The sequence below is a fragment of the Stegostoma tigrinum genome, chromosome 43, assembly GCF_030684315.1.
Source record: "Stegostoma tigrinum isolate sSteTig4 chromosome 43, sSteTig4.hap1, whole genome shotgun sequence".
Taxonomy (NCBI): domain Eukaryota; kingdom Metazoa; phylum Chordata; class Chondrichthyes; order Orectolobiformes; family Stegostomatidae; genus Stegostoma; species Stegostoma tigrinum.
Window position 1 is genome coordinate 6,763,952 of NC_081396.1, and position 21,505 is coordinate 6,785,456.

The 21,505-nt window shown below is 51.3% G+C and overlaps 2 protein-coding genes across 2 annotated transcripts in view; one reads left to right on the top strand and one right to left on the bottom strand.

Annotated features, from left to right (window-relative positions):
* mdp1 (magnesium dependent phosphatase 1) lies at nucleotides 1-8,132 on the bottom strand. Its single transcript, XM_059641823.1, has 5 exons — nucleotides 7,739-8,132; nucleotides 4,759-4,819; nucleotides 4,004-4,114; nucleotides 105-212; nucleotides 1-40 (listed from the first exon to the last, which is right to left on the bottom strand). Exons 1-5 carry the CDS (start codon nucleotides 7,773-7,775, stop codon nucleotides 1-3), a joined length of 357 nt encoding a protein of 118 aa, XP_059497806.1. The 5' UTR covers nucleotides 7,776-8,132.
* A 337-nt stretch (nucleotides 8,133-8,469) lies between these two features.
* The window catches only part of dhrs1 (dehydrogenase/reductase (SDR family) member 1), a 33,239-nt gene continuing 20,203 nt past the window's right edge, over nucleotides 8,470-21,505 (top strand). Inside the window, exons 1-3 of the mRNA XM_059641767.1 lie at nucleotides 8,470-8,568; nucleotides 18,169-18,330; nucleotides 20,691-20,834. Of these exons, the coding sequence (XP_059497750.1) occupies nucleotides 18,181-18,330; nucleotides 20,691-20,834 (294 nt within the window). The 5' untranslated portion in view covers nucleotides 8,470-8,568; nucleotides 18,169-18,180. The remainder of the gene's footprint in view (nucleotides 8,569-18,168; nucleotides 18,331-20,690; nucleotides 20,835-21,505) is intronic.

The window sequence follows — 21,505 nt, forward strand, 5'->3', positions numbered from 1 at the left end:
TCAGACGCGTGGGATAAAATTGAACGGGGGAATGCGTTGTCTCCCGATCCCCGTGGAAATGGCCATTCCCCATCGAGAGGGTGGGGGGAGAGCTGATTACCAACCTTTCAAAGTGAGTAACTTTGGAGCCAGGGTATATTTCCTTTTGGCTGAAGTAGGCATCGAGCTGGAAGAGAGTCAGCAGCTGATTGGCTCCTGCGACTTCGCCGGTGCTACGGAGAGAGAGCGCGGATACATGTGAGCCCTGCCCCGGTACAAAAATTTACCGATGCCCTTCACAATGCCAGATACACCTGCGCTGGGCGGGGGGGGGGAGCTAGGGTCCTCTTACACAGACGCGCGCGCACACACGCGCGCAGCGCGCACACGGCCTAGGTACGGGCTGACGCGGTACAGGTCTGGGAAGCGGACAGCGGGGAACTCAGTGGGTGAGGGGCATCGGGAAAACACTCGGCCATGTGCCGCACAGGGTGACACAGGCAAACGATTTGGCGAGGATCAGTTCACCAACAAGAAGCGAGGAGTGAAGTGGGCGTATTTTACTGGTTGGGGGGGGGTCAGCGGCTAGTGGTGTGCCTCGGGAGGGCAGGGGGGTGTTGGGACGGCCATCGCTTACAATGGACATCGATGATTTGGAGTTGGGGATTGCACATAGGGCTTGTGGGTGACGTGGAGATGAGAGGTGGAGAAAAGCGTACAGAGGGATAGAGTGAGTGGGCAAGGGGTCTGGCAGATGGAATGGATTGTTAGTGAATACCCGACTGTCCCTTTTAGTACAAATAACAGCAAAACGGACTATTAATTGAACAGTGAAAAATTGCTTGCAGGCTGCTGTGCAGAGGGACCTGGGTGTCCTTGTGCACGAATCACAAAATGTTGGTTTGCAGATGCAGCAAGTCATTCAGAAGGCAAATGGAATATTGTCCTTCATGGCTAGAGGAACGGTGTTCAAAGCCAGGGAGGTTAATGCTGCAGCTCTACAGGGGGCTGCTAAGCTGGACTAACTGTGCACAGTGTTGGTCTCCTCACCTGAGAAAGATTGGACTGGCACGGGGTGGGGGGTACGGGGAGGTTCACTGAGTTATTCGGAGCAGAGAGGGTTATGAGGAGAGATTGAGGAGACTGGGACTGTACTCGTCGGGATTTAGAATGAGGGGGGATCTTATATAAAGATAAGAAATGATGAAGGGAGTAGATAAGAGACAAGCAGGGAGGGTGTTCCCACTGGCGGGTAAAACTAGAACGGGGGGGGGGGCAGAGCCTCGAAATAAGTGGGGAGCGGGTTTAGGATGGAGTTGAGGAGGAACAGCTTCACCCAAAGGGTTGGGAATCTGTGGAACTCTCTGCCCAGTTGAGGCCACCATATTGAATGATTTTTAAGGTGAAGACAGATTATTGAACCAGAAGGGAATTAAGGCCGATGGTGGGGCTGCGGGGGGGGGGGGGGCTGAGTCCATGAGAAAGATCAGCCCCGATCGTAGTGAATGGCGGGGCCGTCTCGAGGAGGTGGGACAGCTGGCCCGCTCCTGACTCTTATCTAATGTTCTTAGCCCATGTACACGGACAGACACAGGCTCACACGCACTGAACACCTGCAATACCTGCTCCGTTTGCCCGCTGCAATGCCAGGCACCCACAGAACCCTGACAATCAGCTCCACGGCGGCTGCGTGCACGTGTCTGTCACTGAACACGTGTCTGCACATCTGTGCACACGTACACGGGATGTGGTCGCGTGGGTTGATGCGTGACAGAGCCAGACGGCACAGAAACTAGACCCTTCGGCCCAACCAGCCCGTGCTGATCCCAAACTAAACTAGTCCCACCTGCCTGCTCCCGGCCCATATCCATCCAAACATTTCTTACTCATGGTACTTATCCAAATGTCTTTTAAATGTTATAACTGTTGCAGCATTTACCACTTCGTCTAAAAGTTCACTCCACCCACCAAACTGCTCTGGACAGAAAAAACTGCCCCCGTGTCTTTTTTTCTAATCTTTCTCCTCTCACCTTAAAAATGTGCCCTCTAGTCTTGAAATCCCCCACCCTAGGGAAAAGATATCTGCCATTCGCCTTATCTATGAACCCTCATGATTTTTCAAACCTCTATAAGGTCACCCTCTCATGCTCCAAGGAAAACAGCCCCAGCCTCTCCTTACAACTCAAACCCTCTGTTCCCGGCAACATCCCGGTAAATCTCTCCCGGACCCCTCTCCGGCTCAGTAACACCCTTCCCTGTAACAGTGAGACCGGGACGGGACACAGCGCTCCAGGAGAGGCCTCACCGACGTGACGTCCCCAACCCCTACACTCGAAGGGTCTGAGTGATGAAGGCGAGCGCCCCGTCTACCTGTCACACACAAACCTCAATGAATTACGTACCTGAACCCCCAGGTCTCTATTCTACAGTGCTACCCAAGGCCCTGAATTCCACATGATTGAACATCACTGGTTAGTTACTTCCTCAAAAAGCTCAATCGCGTGCTGATGATCGCTAATCGGTCCTTACCCCTCCAAACGCATGCGAGTCCTATTCTGCAGAATCACTGCCAACAAGTTACTCACAACCAAAGACAGGGTCAGGTCCTATAGTTCCCAGACTCCTCCTTACAGCCCTTTCTTAAACAAAAAAAAGTACACTAGCCACTGCCCGGGCCTCTGGCACCTCACCCACAGTTACAGACCGCACGGAAATATTCCTGCCAGGTGCCCCGCAATTCCCTCCCCAGCTTCCCACCACCTCCTGGGACGCGCTAGACCGGGTCCCAGAGATTTATCCACCTGTACGTCTTCCAGAGCTTCCTCTCCCGTAAGGTGAGCCATTTTCAAAAACGTCGATGTTTGTCTCCTGAGGTTCCACAGCCCCCATCTCTTCCTTCGCAGTCAAAACTGACGCAAAACGTTCATTTAACAGCTCTCCCACCTTGGGAGGTTCAACACAAAGGTCCTGAAGGGGCCCTACTCTCTCTCTCGTTACCCTCTTGCTCTTCATCTACTCGTAGAATCTCTCTGGATTATCCTTAACCTTAGCTGCCAAAACTATCTCATATCCTCTCTTTGCCTTCCTGATCTCCCTCCTACACTCTTTATACTGTTCAAGAGATTCATTTGAAACATTTCTGAAGAAGGGTCTAGGCCTTCCTGCTCCTTTGATGCTGCTTGACCTGCTGTGTTCATCCAGCTCCACGCCTTGTTATATCATATTCATTTGAACCCAGTTGTCTCTACCTAACCTAATGATTTTTTTCAAAACTGGGGGCTAGTACGTCAATATTTTTATCCACCCACTGTTCCCTAATGCTACAAGTGTTAGCTCTCACTCCAACAGGAACACCAAGGCTCTGAACTCTCGAAGCCTCCCACTCAGCAGACGGTCCCCCCCCCTTCACCTGCAAACGGTTTCCTCTCATCGACTTTCGAAAGCTCTTGTCTCACACTGTTAAAATTTACCTTCCTCCAGTTTAACAACTTCTATTTTTAAACGGTAAGGCTTCTCCTGTTCCATCACTAGTTGAAAACAGAATTACAGTCACTGGACCCAAAGCCTTCCCCTACCAACAGCTCAGTCACCTGCTCTGCTGGGACCAGTTTAAGTTTCGTTCCTGCTCTCGTGGGAACATTTTCATATTGATGAAGGAAATTTTCTTTAACAAACTCTTCATACAAACCATTAACACGGGGTGGTCCCATTTAACATTTGGAAAATTAAATAAACACCAAGAGACCTGCGGATGATGTAAATCAGGAACTTTTCCAGTAACTTTGCCTTTGTTTGCAAAATTAAAACCTCCCACCAACACAACTTTAGTATTCTTACTTATCTCGGAGATCTCTCTGAATATTTGTTCCTCAGTTTCTCCCTGACTACTGTCCCCAGCTACATGCTTCCCTGGAGAATGAGTGCTTCGGCTACTGTCTGGCCATGCAGGAGGGAGTGGGGGTGGCAGCGGGGAGAACCCCGGGACGGCGGCCTTCCCCGGAAAGGACGGAAGGCCGGCACTCACCGGGATGCGGCCGCGATCCGGATGCCATCTCTCTGCAGGGCCTGCAGCACCTCGGCCACCTCCGGGTACAGCTCGATTTTCCGTCCAGAGCTATCCACGATCCGGCCGCTCCTGGGAGGCAGGACAGTGAGAGAGTGTAGGAGTGTATGGAGCGAGCGAGCGACCGGGGCAGAGCGAGCGAGCGACCGGGGCAGAGCGAAGCGAGCGACCGGGGCAGAGCGAAGCGAGCGAGCGACCGGGGCAGAGCGAGCGAGCGACCGGGGCAGAGCGAGCGAGCGACCGGGGCAGAGCGAGCGAGGGAGGGAGGGACCGGGGCAGAGCGAGCGAGGGAGGGAGGGACCGGGGCAGAGCGAGCGAGCGAGCGAGGGACCGGGGCAGAGCGAGCGAGGGAGGGAGGGACCGGGGCAGAGCGAGCGAGGGAGGGAGGGACCGGGGCAGAGCGAGCGAGGGAGGGAGGGACCGGGGCAGAGCGAGCGAGGGACCGGGGCAGAGCGAGCGAGCGAGCGAGGGAGGGAGGGACCGGGGCAGAGCGAAAGCGGGGAAACAGGGCAGAGCGAGCGAGCGAGGGACTGGGGCAGAGAGAAAGACGGGAAACGGGGCAGAGTGAGGGGAGGGAGGGAACAGGGCACAGTGAGGGGAGGGATGGAGGGAATGGGGGACAGCAAGCAAGGGAGGGAACAGGGCACAGCGAGCGAGCGAGGGAGGGAGGGAGGGAGGGATAAGAGAGAAGGTAAGGTCTAAATATATATTCTCACCTGTCTTTCCTGAACGGTGGGTCTACGTGTGTGTCTACCCAGAATGGCCAGAGTGTGTAATCTGAAAGACAGAGCAAGAAAAAAAACAAAAACAGGGACAAAGCAGGAGGTGGCGTTAGATTTCCACACAATCATAACTAACGTGCACTGTCCTACCTCCTCCTGCTTGTCCCACAGGAACAGGAGGCCACTCTGCCCCTCACATCTCGTCCGTCGGATCATAGCTTTCCTTCTGTCTTGACCCCGAATGCCACGTCTAACTTACATCTGATTCGGCGCACACAGTCTGTCTTCAGGGAAGGAAATCCGCTGTCCTCACCGATCTGGCCTCCGTGTGGCTGCAGGGGGACGGCAGCTACATTGGGCTTTGGCTCTGAAGCGACTCAACAATTCAGTCAGGCTCAAAAGGGGCGACACAGCATGGCTTACCGCTGCTGGCCCTGACAGCAATGCACCCATTCATTCCCATGAATGAATTGAAAAGTCACACGCTGAAAAATCCAGCTGAACCAGGACATCTGGTTACTCCAGTGGAACATGGGAGAGGAGCCAAGAGCGCGCTGATGCAGTCACATCTAACTAGCAACGAAGGTGTGAAAGATGATTGTGGAATGTTAAATCAGCCAGCAAATTATGAAATGACTGAGTCAGAGGATTGTTACAGTGCGGGGTGGTTGGCGTGGGGGAAGCCATTTGGCCCATCTAATTGCACCAGTTGATCCCCTAAGTCAATCTTACTCATCCATGCGCGTTACTTCATCAAATAACAATCCTGGCCCGTGTCGAATGCCTCAACGGTGAGCCTGCCTCCACCCTGATTCCAACCCCTTCCGGTATTTTGCAAACCGCTTCGGGTCTGCCCTGTCTCGTTCCTGTTCCCTTCACAAGCGGGAACCTGTTCCTGACTTTCTCCCTCTCCCCCTGCCCCTGTCCCCCCCCGCCTCTGAAAATCTCAATGGAACCTCCTCTCAGGTAACAAGGTGTGGAGCTGTATGAAGGCAGCAGGCCAAGCAGCATCAGAGGAGCAGGAAAGCTGACGTTTGGGTCTGGGCCCTTCTTCAGAAAAAGGGTCTCCTCTGATGCTGTATCAGAGATAATGGGAACTGCAGATGCTGGAGAATCCAAGATAACAAAGTGTGGAGCACAAAAGCTGATGTTTCGGGCCTAGACCCTTCATCAGAGAGGGGGATGAGGAGAGGGTTCTGGAATAAATAGGGAGAGGTGGACTGAAGATGGGGAGAAAAGAAGATAGGTGGACAGGAAAGTATAGGTGGGGAGGTAGGAGGGGATAGGTCAGTCCGGGGAAGACGGACAGATGAAGGAGGTGGAATGAGGTTAGTAGGTGAGGTTGTGGCGGGGGCGGGATGTGAGGGATGTGATGTGTTGCGGGAAATGCGGAAGACACGGTCAAGGGCATTCTCGATCACTGTGGGGAGGAAAGTTGCGGTCCTTGAAGAACTTGGACATCTGGGATGTGCGGGAGTGGAATGTCTCATCCTGGTTACCAGCTAGAAACTGATGTCCATTTCAAGCCTACTGACTCCCACAGCTACCTAGAATACACTTCCTCACACCCACCCTCCTGCAAAAATTCCATCCCCTATTCCCAATTCCTCCGCCTCCGCCGCATCTGCTCCCACGATGAGGCATTCCACTCCCGCACATCCCAGGTGTCCAAGTTCTTCAAGGACCGCAACTTTCCCCCACAGCGATCGAGAACGCCCTTGACCGCGTCTCCCGCATTTCCCGCAACACATCCCTCACACCCCGCCCCCACCACAACCGCCCAAAGAGGATCCCCCTCATTCTCACACACCACCCCACCAACCTCCGGATACAACACATCATCCTCCGACACTTCCGCCATTTACAATCCGACCCCACCACCCAAGACATTTGTCCATCCCCACCCCTGTCTGCTTTCCGGAGAGACCACTCTCTCCGTGACTCCCTTGTTCGCTCCACACTGCCCTCCAACCCCACCACACCCAGCACCTTCCCCTGCAACCGCAGGAAATGCTACACTTGTCCCCACACCTCCTCCCTCACCCCCATCCCAGGCCCCAAGATGACTTTCCACATTAAGCAGAGGTTCACCTGCACATCTGCCAATGTGGTATACTGCATCCACTGTATCCGGTGTGGCTTCCTCTACATTGGGGAAACCAAGCGGAGGCTTGGGGACCGCTTTGCAGAACACCTCCGCTCAGTTCGCAACAAACAACTGCACCTCCCAGTCGCAAACCATTTCCACTCCCCCCTCCCATTCTCTGGATGACATGTCCATCATGGGCCTCCTGCAGTGCCACAATGATGCCACCCGAAGGTTGCAGGAACAGCAACTCATATTCCGCCTGGGAACCCTGCAGCCATATGGTATCAATGTGGACTTCACCAGTTTCAAAATCTCCCCTTCCCCCACTGCATCCCTAAACCAGCCCAGTTCGTCCCCTCCCACTGCATCACACAACCAGCCCAGCTCTTCCCCCCCACCCACTGCATCCCAAAACCAGTCCAACCTGTCTCTGCCTCCCTAACCGGTTCTTCCTCTCACCCATCCCTTCCTCCCACCCCAAGCCGCACCCCCAGCTACCTACTAACCTCATCCCACCTCCTTGACCTGTCCGTCTTCCCTGGACTGACCTATCCCCTCCCTACCTCCCCACCTACACTCTCTCCACCTATCTTCTTTACTCTCCATCTTCGGTCCGCCTCCCCCTCTCTCCCTATTTGCGGGGGTGGGGGCGGGGGTGGGGGTGGGGGCACTCCGCCCGGCCCCACTGGAGAAACCCCACCCACTTCTCCGAGGGTCACCCCGGCACAGGCGCGTACTGAAGAGAAGCTGACCGTCCATGCACGTAGGCGTGGGCCTCCAGGCCATTGGAAAACGTGTAAACAAAAAAAGGGTCACTCCTCTCTTGGCAGGGGGCTCTAGGCACAACATGTTTAAAAACAGAGAGAGAGGGAGAGAGACTCTTACCCAGGTCAAACACCACAAGCTTGGGCTTGGCCATCATGAGGAACCAGGATCAGAAAAGGAACTACACATGCTCCTGATCCTGCCAATATCCCACAAGGCATTGCTGATGTTGGTCCTCCCACATCCTATCATGCACCCTGCCTGGGTCCTCCCATATCCTATCATGCACCCTTCCTTACTCCTCACTACATTTTGGGCAAGTCCTCCCATATCCTATCATGCACCCTGCCTGGGTCCTCCCATATCCTATCATGCTCCATGCCTGGGCCCTCCCATATCCGATCACCCACTCTGCCTGGGTCCTCACTACATTTGGGGCAAGTCCTCCCAAAGATGTTGCTTGTCCTGCTGTGTTCATACAGCTCCTCACTTTTTTTATCTTGGATTCTCCAGCATCTGCAGTTCCCATTATCTCTCTCCTATCATGCACCCCCCCTGGCACCCCCCCCCCCAATGACGGGCGAGTCCTCCAATATCCCACAATGCGTCGTCGTCCGGCTCCCCACGCTGAAAGCGGTGGGAGGCGGCGATTCCTGATTGGCCGCTCTCCGGCTTCGGCCGGTTTCTGGTTGGCTGTCGTGACCGCCCCTTGCCCTGATTGGCGGAGGGGGACAGGCGCGGCCGGGAATCGGCGGCGTGTTTGAAGGTCCGTCCCCTTAGAGCCTCGAGCTGCACGCGCGCCCGCACCCCGCCCCGCCCGCCCGTGCTCCGATTGGTCGGGCGGTCGGCCCCGCCTCCCGGGGAGAATATGCTGGAAGGCCGGCGGCGGCCGCCATTTTGTGCTTCGGAGTGGGAGAGGCGGCACCGAGCCTGTACGGAGGGGCAAGAGAGTGCGTATAATTAATATATCTGTTCTTTTTCTATATATATATACACACACACACACACGTATGTATGTATGGTTCCTGTAGTAAGCGGAGAGATGGTGGGTCGAATGGCCTCTTTGTGCACCGTATGATCATGTCAGTACCAGCCCCCACAAGCGCTGCCCACATCCACTCATTCCCCAACTCCCTTTTAATGCTTTTTATTCTTTACTTTTTCACGGGATGAAAGCATCACTGGCTAGGCAGTATTTATTGCCCACCCCTAATTGCCCAGAAGGTGGTTAAGAGTCAGCCCCGCTGCTGTGGGCCCGGAGTCACATGTAGGCCCAGACCAGGTAAGGATGGCCGATTCCTTCCCCCCAAAGGGCATGAATGACCCAGATGGGGCTGCAGCCCAATGGTATCAATGTGGACTTTACCAGCTTCAAAATCTCCCCTTCCCCCACCGCATCCCAAAACCAGCCCAGTTCGTCCCCTCCCCCCACTGCACCACACAACCAGCCCAGCTCTTCCCCCCCACCCACTGCATCCCAAAACCAGTCCAACCTGTCTCTGCCTCCCTAACCGGTTCTTCCTCTCACCCATCCCTTCCTCCCACCCCAAGCCGCACCCCCAGCTACCTACTAACCTCATCCCACCTCCTTGGCCTGTCCATCTTCCCTGGACTGACCTATCCCCTCCCTACCTCCCCACCTCTTCTCTCTCCACCTATCTTCTTTTCTCTCCATCTTCGGTCCGCCTCCCCTCTCTCCCTATTTATTCCAGAACCCTCTCCCCATCCCCCTCTCTGATGAAGGGTCTAGGCCCGAAACGTCAGCTTTTGTGCTCCTGAGATGCTGCTGGGCCTGCTGTGTTCATCCAGCCTCACATTTTATTATATTAGACTCTTAATTCCACATACTTTTACTGAATTCAAATTCCATCACCTGACTTGGGAGCATCCCACCCAGACCCATTCCCCCCCCCCCCCCCCCGTAACCCACCTAACGTGGGCATCCCTGGAGAGCACCAGGCAATTTAACACGGCCAGTCCACCCTAACCTGCCACGTCTTCGGACTGTGGGAAGCAATCCCACAAAGACACGGTGGTAGGGGGGGAAGAAGATGCACATTCCACATGGACAAGTCACCCCGGGGGGTGGAATTGAACCTGGGTCCCTGGTGCTGTGAGGCAGCAGGGCTAACCACTGAGCCACTGTTAAACTTTGTGTAGTAACCTTTTCTGCTGGCATCTTACCAAGTGCCATTTGGAAGTGTGAGACCACCACGGCTCCCAGTCCCCCTCCTGTTTGTCTTCGTTGTTATTCCACAAAGAACTCTTAATAAATTTATTTAAACACCATTTCAGTTTCACCAAGCCATGTTAACTCTGCCTGATTGTGTTATGTATCCTGCTGTAACCTGACTAATAATGGTTTCTAACAATTTCTCTGACAGATGTTAGGTAAACGGCTGATAGTTTTCTGGTTTTCTTTTTAAGTCTCCCCCACTTACTGAATAAGGGGGTCGTCTTTGCTTTATTCTGCTCCACTGGGACTCTTTCAGAGTCTATGAATTATAATGACTTGCAGTCAGTGCATCCAGCACCACTTTGTTTTAAGAAACGAGGTTGCCATGCCCCCGTCACGGTTGAGGTTTGACAACCCTCGTCATGCTGAGCTCAAAAATGCCACTGATTGCTTAGGAAACACAAATGCAACCAGAAACGTTGGAATTCCAGTCGAACTGCTCAAGCATGGAAATTGTCATGTCCTGCTGCACCTTCACAACCTCCTGTTGGAAGGCCTGCAATGGTTGAAGAAGGCAACTTCTGTTTGCCATCGATCAAGGCAGGCCAATGAATGCTGGGCCGAGCCAGTAAAGCCTGCAAACAAGTACAAATGAGGCTCTTTTTCACAGGACAATTGTGATGGATAAATCATCGCAGTATTTACAAAACCAAAGGCCAGAAAATATTGAAACAACTAATGGGCCATCTCACATCAGACCCATTCCCCCTCCCCATAACCCACCTAATCAGGGGACTTTAGCACGGGCAGTCCACTCTAATCTGCCATGTCTTCGGACTGTGGGAGGAAACTCTCTCAGACACTGGGAGAACGTGCAAACTCTACACAGTCATCGGGAGAAGGCCTTTGCTTGTGTCAATTTTAAAAGCTGACTTACTTTCCAGTGCGATGTATCCAGGAGTGCGGTGTGCCTTCTGTGCTGGCAGATGCACATTGGACATTCTCTATATTGGTAGCTGTGAGAGATTTGTAGCAAACCGTTATGTTATTTGAATAGACACATTCAGTGCTGTCAGCAGGATAGGACTGTACAAAATTTTGGAAAAAAGTGAATTTAAACTAAATAGTTAGGGGGTGCATTCAGTTGCATGGAAAATGATGAAAAGGTAATGGAGACGAGAAGGGCAGCACAGTGGTTTAGTGCTGCCTTACAGCATCAGGGACCTGGGTCCAATTCCACCCTCTGGCGACTACCTGTGTGGAGTTTAAACATTCTCCCTGTGTCCACATGGGTTTCCTCTGGGTACTCTGGTTTCCTCCCACAGTCCAAAGATGTGCAGGTTAGGTGGATTGACCATACGAAGTTGCCCCATAGTGTCCAGGGATGTGGAGGCTGAGTGGATTAGCCACAGCAAATGCAGGGTTACAGGGAAGGGGTGGTGGTCTTTTATTTTACCCCCCTTTATTTGTTAATGGGATGAACAGCGTCACTGACCGAGCAGCATTTACTGCCCATAGGGCAGTTCAGAGTCAACCGCATTACTGTGGGTTTGGAATTATATGTTGAATGGCAGTTTCCTTCCCTAAAGGGTGTTAGTGAACCAGATGGACAATGGATTCGTGCTCACCATTAGATTCTTAATTCCAGACATTTATGGGATTCAAACCCACATCCCAGAACATTATCTGGGTATCTGGATTAACAGTCCTGCAATAATACCACTAGGCCATCGCCTCCCCTGGGTGGGATGCTCTTTGGAGCGTTGGTGTGGACTTGATGGGTTGAATAGCCTGCTTCCACACTAGAGATTTTTTTTTTTTAAAAAAAGGGGCTCCGCTGAGGTTATTAAAGTTTGTAGAACAAGTAATAGGGCACTGTATTGGAATGGATGAGGAATCTAACTTCAGGCACAGCAGATAAAGGGGATAACAATGGGAAAGGGGGCTGTCACTGCTGGATTGAGGGTGTGTTACTCAAATGCACATGATGTACGAATCAAGATTAAATTAGATTGTGGCCCAGATTGAAATGGGCAGGTATGATGTCGTGGGTATCATGGAGACATGACTGCAAGGGGATCAGGACTGACAACTAAATATCCAACAACATACATCCTACTGAAAGTACAGGCAGAAGCTGGGGAATGATTGCCTTGTTGGTAAGAAATGAAATTAAATCAATAGCAAGAAAGCATATAGAATCAGAAGGTGTAGAAACTGGGTAGAGTTGAGGAACTGCAAAGGAAAAAAGACTGATGAGAGTTATGTACATGACTCGGTCCAGTACTCGGGATTTGGGGAAGAAGATAAATCAGGAGGGAGAAAAGGCGTGTTAGAAAGGCACTGTTACAATAATAATGGGGGATTTCAATATATAGTTGGACTGGAAAAATTAGTTTGGTAACGTAAGGTGAGTGAACCCCAAGGGAGCAGAGACCATAATGTGATAGAATTCACCCTGCAGTTTGAGATGGAGAACCTGGAATCAGATGTGACATTATTACAATTAAAGAAAAGTAACTACAAAGCAAGAGCTAGGAGCTGGCCAGAGTTGATTGGAAGGGGGAGCCTAGCAGGGAAGATGGTGCACCAGTACTGCCAGCAGTTTCTGGGGTTATTTCATGAGGCACAGCAGAAATGTGTATCAAGGAAGAAGAAGCATACTAAGGGGAGGATGAGAGCACCCATGGCTGACGAGGGAAGTCAGGGACTGCAGAGAAGGAAAGGAAACTGCATACAATGTGATGAAGATTAGTGGGAAGCTTTTAAAAACTGGCAAAGGATAATTTTAAAAAATGGAGGATGAAGGTGAAATGAGAGTAAGCTAACTGACATTGAAACAGATTACAGTAGCTTTTCTTAAGATATCTGATAGGTAAGAGAGTGGCAGGACATCGGACTGCTGGAAATTGAGACTGGAGAAGTAGTAATGGGGAGCAAAGAAATGCAGAGAAACTGAATGGGTACTTTGCATCAGTTTTCCCAGTGGAAGACACTAGTAGCATGTCGGAATTTCAAGCAGGAAGATCCCAAAGGACTGGAAAATGCCTAATGTAACACTCCTGTTTAAGAAAGGAGGGAAGCAGAAGATGGGAACCTGCAGATGGGTTAGCCTGACCTCCATCATTGGTAATTTTTGAGTCCATTATTATGGATGAGATTACGGAGTACTTGAAAGTGCATGCTAAAATAGGGCTGAATCAGTATGGCTTCATCCAGGGGAGGTTGTGATTGACAAATCTGTTAGAATTCTGTGAAGAGGTAATGAGCAATTTGGGTAAAAGAGAGCCAGTGGACATGACCTATTTGGATTTTCAGAAGGCTTTTGACAAGCTGTGCGCAGGAGGCTGCTAAATAAGGACCTGTGGTGTTAGGGGCAAGGTACTGGGAGGAAAAAGGATTGGCTTATGGCAGAAAGCACAGGGTGGGTATAAAGCGGTCTCTTTCAGGATGGTGGTCAACAACAAGTGGAGTTCCCTTGGCGCCAATGTTGAGACCACAACCGTTCATGTTATAATGGTCTGGACGAAGGAACTGAGGGCATTGTTGCTAGGTTTGCGGTTGACTCAAAGAGAGGTGAAGGGTCACATAGTGTTGAGGAAGCGGGGAGGCTGCAGCATGACTGGAGAGGCTAGGAGAGTGGGCAAAGAAGTGGCAGATGGAGTACAATTGTGGAAGGTGTGAGGTGGAGCAGGCTCGATGGGCTGAATGGCCTAATTCTGCACCCCTATCTTACAGATTTCCCAGAAAAATCTCCTTGACCACTCTGCATGAGATCTTGTGCAGTAATACACACTCTTGCATCACTTCTGACTAGTTAGGGGTAAAGCTCAGAGTGAGACAGCGCTGTGCCCAAGTCCCCACTTTGTTTAGTATTTTCCACTCCATGTTCCTGATACTGTAGATATGGTGACTTCCATGCATGCAAAGTCAGGCAGCAAGCTGCACTGTTACTCCAAACACCATGGTTAAATTTGACCAAGTGGCATCAAGAAGTCCCAGCTAAACTGGAGCCAAAATGAGTTGGAGTGAGGGGATGAATCTGTGCTGATTGAAGTTGAATCTGATATAAAGGAAGATGGTTGTGGTTGATGGAGGTTGATCATCGCAGTTGCATGACATCACCCTGGCAGTTATAGAGTGATACTGCACAGAAAATGACCGTGTGGTCCTACTAGTCCGTGCTGACCGAGTTTCCTAATCTAAACTAGCCCCACTTGCATGCATTTGGCCCTTATCCAGCTAAGCCTTTCCTAATTATGTATCTGTCCAAATGTCAATTAAATGTTGTAACGGTACTTGCATCTACTGCTTCCTCTGACAGTTTGTTTCTACATATGCACCACTTTCTTTGTGAAAAAGTTGCCCTCGGGTCTCTTTTAAATCTTTATCCTCTCACTTTAAACTTATGCCGCTCTAATTTTGATTTTCCCTACCCTGGGAAAAAGATCTTTGCTATTCACCTTATCTAGGCCCTCCATGATCTTATGAACTTCTGTGAGGTCACCCCTAATCCTAGGTCCAACGGTCTTCAGCTGCTTCATCAATGACCTTCGCTCCATCAGAAGGTCAGACGTGGGGATGTTCACCAATGATTGAACAACATTCAGCACTATTTGTAACTGCTCAGATACTGAAGCAGTCCATGTTCAAAAGTAACAGGACCTGGACAATATCAAGGGTTGGGCTGACAAGCGTCATATAACATTCACCTGGTAATAACCATCTCTAATAGACAAACTAACTACTGTCTTGTAATATACAATGGTGTTAGCATTGCTGAAACCCCACTATCAACATTGCTGGGGGTTACCATTGCCCAGAAACTGAACTAGACAAGCTATATAAATACTATGGCTGCAAGAGTAGGGCCGAGGCCGGCAATCCTGCAGAAGGTAACCTGCCTCCCAATTTCCCAAAGCCTGTCCACCATCTATAAGTCACAAGTCAGGAGTGTGATGGAGTACTGCCCGGTTGGCTGCAGCTCTGATAACGCTCGAGAAGCTTGACACCATCCAGGGATAAAGCAGCCCCTGCTCAATTGATACCTCATCCACCCCCTCCACCACCAATGCCCAGCTGCAGCAATGCACCGTTTAAAACATTCTTTGCAAAATCAACGAGGCTCATTAGACAGCAACTAACAAACCCATGCCCTCTACCATCTAGAAGGATAAGGGGCAGCAGATACGTGGGAATGACACCCCCTGAAGGTTCCCTTCCAACACACTCGTACCATCTGGAGTATTGTGCATACTTTTGGTCCCCTTTATCTAAGGGGTGACTTTCTCCCCATACAGAGTGCAACAAATATTAACCAGATTGATCACTAGGATGGTCTTGTCAGGAAATATTGAAGAGAATAATTTATATTCATCGGAATTTAATAGAATGAGAGGTAACTGTGTTGAAGAATGCAGAATTCTCATGGGCCTCAGCAGGGTAGATGCATACATGCAGTTGCCCCTTGTTGGGTGGGGGTGGGGGGTTTCTAGGATGAGGGAACTCAGTTTCAAAGTAAGACTGAGATGAAGAGGAATTCCTGCGCTCTGAGAGGAGTGAATCTTTGAAACTCCCTAAATCAGAGGGAAGCTGAGTACATTGAAGACAGAGGTTTCTTGGCATTAAAGCTATCAAGGCTAACAGAGATAATGTGGGGAAAAAGATGCTGAGGTGGACGAATAACCATGATCTCATTGAGCAGGACTGAGGGGCTGAATGGCTGACTCCTGGTCCTATTTCTCATGTCCTCAGTCTTCAAATCTGTATTTTACAGAGCTTTGTACAGATTCTGTTATTTTGTGAACTCCTGTAAGTTCAAGCCTAGCTCTTGCTATTCATAGGTGAGAGAAAATGCAGTGGTTGGCCCTGCTGTATCTCCTGTCCCCTCTTCGCAGTGCATTTCCTCTTCCACAGACATAACTCTGTCTCTTTTCCTGAGCCCACTTACTAAGAGGCTAAGCAACCCCCTGCCCCATGTCCCCCCCCCACCTCCCCTTCCTCCTTGATCGAGTTGCTGGGACCATTGAAGCAGAGTTGCTGTCCTGGGGTGAGGAAACCTGTAGAACGGGCATAGTGGAGCATTAACACAGGGATATTTGGAGCAGTAACACAGGGATGTTTGAAGCAGACACACAACCTCCTGCCTCGGCTGTGTGTGACCCTGTGTTTTTCTCCTGTATCTCTTAATCAGCCAGTGGCTTAGTTACATTTGCAAGGCATGACCGACACAAGACTCCTCAATCAGGTGCTCTACTCCCAGCTCCGAAACAGCAGGCGAGCCCCAGGTGGGTAGAGGAAGCACTTCAGCGATACCCTCAATGCCTGACTGGGGAACTGCGGCGTACCCACAGACACCTGGCAATCCCTGGCCCAAGACTGTCCAAAGTGGAGGAACTGCATCCGGGAAGACGTCAAGCCCCTCGAGACGCACTGTCGAGAAAATCAGAAGCCAGGCATAAACAGCGAAAGGAGCGCGCTGCCGGACCAACGGCCCACCAATCCTTCCTGCGACCACTTACTACCCCAAGTGTATCACAGCCTACGTTAGCTACATCAGTCTGTGCAGTCATTTACAGGCTCACCCTGAAAGTAGGAGAGAGCCATTCTTGTCTGTGAGGGACCACCAATGAATGAATACACTCGCAAGGCACAGACTGCACCGGTTTGGCACTCTAACATCCCGGGCTCGCTTAGATTTGCTGCTAGGAGTGTTCGCTAAACCTAAATGGTTTGGTTTACTGTTCAGGAAGTCACACTAAGAAGGGGGTCACAGAAGAACCGTTTGCCTCAGACCGTCCCTCGACCTGAGCCCCACTCGGTGCAGGCAGGGCACTGACATCTCACTGCAGCTCCTGCCCCAAGTGCTGTGATAACTCCCCCATCTTCCTCTGTCCCCACATTACTCCCCTATCTCTGCCATCCTCTCTGGTCCCCATGGCTCTGAGATCCAGGCCCACCTCACATTCCGGCCTCTCGGGCTGCCCTTACTTTAGTCACCCTCTGGCTGCCTCGCTCCCAGGCTCTGGAAATGTCTGCCTGAATCTTTCCACCCTCCTATCTTGCTTTCCTCCTTTAAGAAGCACCATTAAACCCATCTCCTTGACCAAACCTTTTGGCTGCCGGCCGTTATACGTACCTTGGCATTTTCGTGTCGTCTTTTACTGCTTACCTCTTGAAGGGCTCACAGTTAAGTTTTCTAAGGCACCACGTGAGCGCAGCTGGCAGAAGTCCCTGTTGCCGTGCATATGGGAGTAGGCTGTAAGTCTGAGGGAGTGAGGTATTGCGTCAGGGGCTCAAGTCCAGATTGCTGAACCCGAAGGCCTTGTCAGCTCTTGAGTGTTGGGGGGTGCAGTGTGCGTCTGTGAAAAGTGCAAACCAATAAAGGGAGTGGGAGACGGCAGGCCCCAATCAGTGGAGGTATGCTGTGTGGTGTTTGGGGGCAAAGTAGGATTCGAGGTTTCAGTGGGAGGTGGGAGACACGGGAGGAATTAGGACTCATGGGCAGGTGCCCAGACTGGAACTATTCGAGGTGGACAGGTCAGAGCAATGGTAGCAAAACCAACAAAGGGGTGTGGGTGTGCGAGAGAGAGAGGAGAGAAAGTGACGTTGGGGGGAGTGGACCACACACAGTTTGCACCCACAGTCCAAGATAGGAATATGGATGAAGTGTGAGGGGTTGGGGGAGGTGCAATGGGAAGAGTAAGGACTATACCAAACTGATTCACGTGTGGATGGAGGGAGGGAAGTGTACTGAACCAGTTCATGCTGGGAGGAAGGGAGGGGAGATGGATTGTGCCAAATCGGTTGATACAAGGGGCAGTGGGGGAAGGTGATGATGAACTTTTTTTTTACTCATTCATGGGGTGAGGGCATCACTGCCATTTATTGCCCGTCCCTAGTTGCCCAGAGGGCAGTTAAGAGACCCACGTTTCCTTCTCTAAAGGGCATTGAGTGAACCAGACAGAGTTTTTCCAACAGTCGACAATAGATTTATGGCCATCGTTAGATTTTTTTTTGTTGAATTCAATTTGCGCCATCTGCCGTGGTAGGATTCAAACCCATGTCCCCCCCGGAACATTACCGGGGTCTCTGGATTAACAATCCAGCAATAATACCACTAGGCCATCGCCTCTCCTGTGTACCAAACTGGAGGCGGAGAATGATGGACAGTTCTAAACCTGGTTAAAGTGAGGAAGTTATGGGGTAGAGAGATTGACAGAACCAAATTGGTGCGTATTGTTGGGCAGCAAAGGAAATGAAGTCAGGGCAGGGAGGTGAATTGCATTTAAATGTTGGATTATGCTGTAGAGGAAATGGGGGGAGCTGCGAGTCAGGGAGGGCACTGAATGAGGATCTACTTTCAACCCTGCAGCCCCTCGCAGGCATGGCCCGCGCCCTGCTCGGCAACGTATGCATCGTGACGGGAGCTTCCCGTGGTATTGGCAAGGGCATCGCGCTGCAGCTGGCAGAGGCTGGAGCCACTGTCTACATCACCGGTCGCAACATGGACACGCTGCAAGCGACGGCGAAAGAGGTGAGGGTGCCTCGTGGGAGGGGCTAGTGATGGCGCAGGGTTGTGCTGCATGTTGATGACAGAGAAAAAAATAGAGTTAATGTGCTTCCCTGCCAGAGAAACTATTGAGGCAGGTGATGTGATGTGGGAAAACATGGGCACCTGGTTTACGCACAGCAGGATCCCATAAGCAGCAACACAGCTGGAGTGGAGGAAGGCTGTTCGGCTGGTTGTGACTGTGATGTGTTTCCACGTGAATAATTCACACGGCTTTCCCTGTCTTCTCCTCCACCACCGTCAACCTCCTCTCTGGATCCCCACGTGCCTTTCCTTTTCAGATAACCGTTTAATTCCCTGTTGAAATGGAAACAGGAATTTCTGGAAAAGCTCAGCAGGTCTGGCAGCATCTGTGTGCAGAGAAATCAGAGTTAACATTACAGGCCCAGAGGCCCTTCCTCAGGACTGACAGTAGCTAGAAAACTCATAGAATCCTTCTGTGTGAAAGCAGGCCTTTTGGTCCATCGAGTCCACATAGACCCTCCAAAGAGCATCCCACCCAAACCCTTCCCCCTGCCCTGTCCGTGTACCCTTGCATTCCCCATGGCTAACCCACCTAACCTGCACACCCCTGGACACTGGGGCAATTTAGCACGGCCAGCCCACCCTAACATCTTTGGACTATGGGGCGTCACCCACGTAGACACGGAACGTGCAAACTCTACGCAGTCGCTCGAGGCTGGAATCAAACCCAGATCCCTGGAGCCTTGAGGCACCACTGTGCCACCCGTGCTTGTATACAGAAGATTGGGCAGAGAGCAAATGATAGCTGGAGATAGAGCCCAAAGAAAGAGAGAAAAACAGTTCAACAGACAAAGGAGCGATTAAGGATCAGTTGTGGGGCGATGAATAGTTGCCACTGGGGGCAACAAGTGTCTGACAATGGATAGTGTGTGGTAGCAGCTTGTGTAATGACAAGGCCTGGGCCCAAAACGTCAGCTTTTGTGCTCCTAAGATGCTGCTTGGCCTGCTGTGTTCATCCAGCTCCACACTTTGTAATCTCTTATGACAAGGCCTGATGTATGATGGTAGGAGGGGGAGGGCTGGTCCTCAAATTCATATTGAACTCAATATTTAGTCCAGAAAGCTGCAGGGTTCCCAAGCAGAAAATAGAACATAGTACACTACAGCGTAGTACAGGCCCTTTGGCCCTATTCTTCTAGCTTGCACTGATCTTCGCTGCAGCACTGCAGCAAACCTGAGACACAAATGTCAGCAACATAGGTGGGTGTGTTGAAGTGGCATGCAACTGCAAACTCCGGTTCTATTTTGCAGACAGAACATGTGCAAAATTGCCACCTGGTCTGCGCTTGATTTCCCCAATGTAGAGGAGTCCTGTTGAGTTACCAAATCCATGGGATGTGGGTGCTGATGGCCTGGGGTCCAGTGTTCATTCCCCGTCTCTAATTGCCCCCTTTGAGAAGGTGAGGGGGTGGTGAGCTACCTTCTTGAACTGCAGTCCCATGTGCTATAGGGTAGCCCCGCAATGCACTTAGGGAGGGAATTCACACTGAAGGAGCGGCCAGTATATTTCCAAGTTGGTGTTGGGTTTGTGTTCTCATGTATCTGCTGCTGCCCCACCCCACCCTTTGTCCTTCTAGATGATAGAGGGGTGTGGGGTTTGGAAGGTGCTGTCTAAGGAGCCTTGGTGAGCCTTTGCAGTGCATTCTGTAGGTGCTGCTACTGAGTGCCGGTGGTGGAGGAAGTGGATATTTGTGGATGTGGTGCCAAATAAGTGGAGAGCTGCTTTGTTCTTGAATGGTCTTGAGCTTCTCTTATGTTGTTGGAGCTGCCCCCATCCAGGGCAAGAGGGGAGTGCCCCATCACCCTCCTGAATTGTGCCATGTCGATGGTGGGACAGGCTTTAGTTGAGGGGTGGAGACAGGAGGTGAGTGGCTCGCTGCAGGATTCCCAGCCTCTGACCTGCTCTTGTAGCCGCTGTCTTTACATTGACCAGAAATTGAATCAGACATACAATGTTAACCCCAGCCTCCTCGGACACTGATAATGGGGAATTAATGCCTCGAATAAACCTGCCTCCACCTGAAAAGGTGGGGACCCTTTTTCTCTCCTTCCAGTAATGAAACCAGTTGTTTCTTCCATTCTCAGTCCAGCCCCCTCCTGATTTCGATCCACTCTTGCCACACCACCTTCACATTGGGTATTAGCTGACTGTCGGTTGAGGGAGGGATGATAGACACCCCCCATCTCAAAAACCAGGATTGTGTTGGTGAGAAGGTACGGGGAGCTCCAGAGAGATGGCAGGGTCTTGGGCGTGGATGGGGTAAGAGCCCCTCATGTTCATGAATGTGTTCCTTTTCCAGGTGGAGGGGCGGGGAGGCAGATGTGTCCCAGTGGTGTGTGACTCTTCCAGTGAGGAGCAGGTCTGCTCACTCTTCAGCCAGGTCAAGCAGGAGCAAGGTGGGCGCCTGGATGTGCTGGTCAACAATGCATATGGAGGGGTCCAGGTAAATGCGTACAAACACCCCACACCCTGCCGAAGCGTACGTCTGTCCATTGAAACACACACATCACCCTTCCAATCTAATCCAAACACTCCCCCCCCCCCCCCCCCCAACCCCACCATCAAAACACTCTCCCCAGCATCCCCAATCCCATCGAAACACTTCCCCCGACCCAACAACCCCATTGAAGCTCCCTCCTCTGCCCATCCAATCCCATTGAAATGCTTGCTCCCTCCATCGAAACATGCCCTCGCATTGAAACATGTCCTCCCTCCATCGAAATAGGCCCCCCCGAATCAAAACATGCTGTCCCATCAAAACTCTCGCCCTCGAAACATTGCCTCCCCCATTTGAAATACTTGCCCAACCCCTTCCCTCATTGAAGTACTCCACATCACTCTTCCAATTAATACAGTTCCTCCCCTATTAAAAGACATACCCCCCCCCCCACACCTTTCCTGTGCGTAGTGCAGGCGGAATTATTCTGCTGCTGAGACTGATAACATGTTATGTTCATAACAACAGCAACGCCTTTTGTTTCTGCAGCACTGTTACGTCATAAATATCCACTGATTCTGTTCCTAAACCAAACTTGATGCTGAGCCACATGTTAGGATAGGTGACCAATAACTCGGTTTTCAGTGGTAGTTCTGAAGGGACACCTTATCAGAAAA

Bases quoted from the DNA above. Each gene is read 5' to 3' on its own strand.
- mdp1 (XM_059641823.1), bottom strand. From the start codon at position 7,775: ATGATGGCCAAGCCCAAGCTTGTGGTGTTTGACCTGG. The intron at 4,115-4,758 runs GTGAGAATATAT...CCTGCCTCCCAG, and splicing joins CCACCGTTCAGGAAAGACAG to GAGCGGCCGGATCGTGGATA. The intron at 41-104 runs GTTGGTAATCAG...GGGGATCGGGAG, and splicing joins AAAGTTACTCACTTTGAAAG to ACAACGCATTCCCCCGTTCA.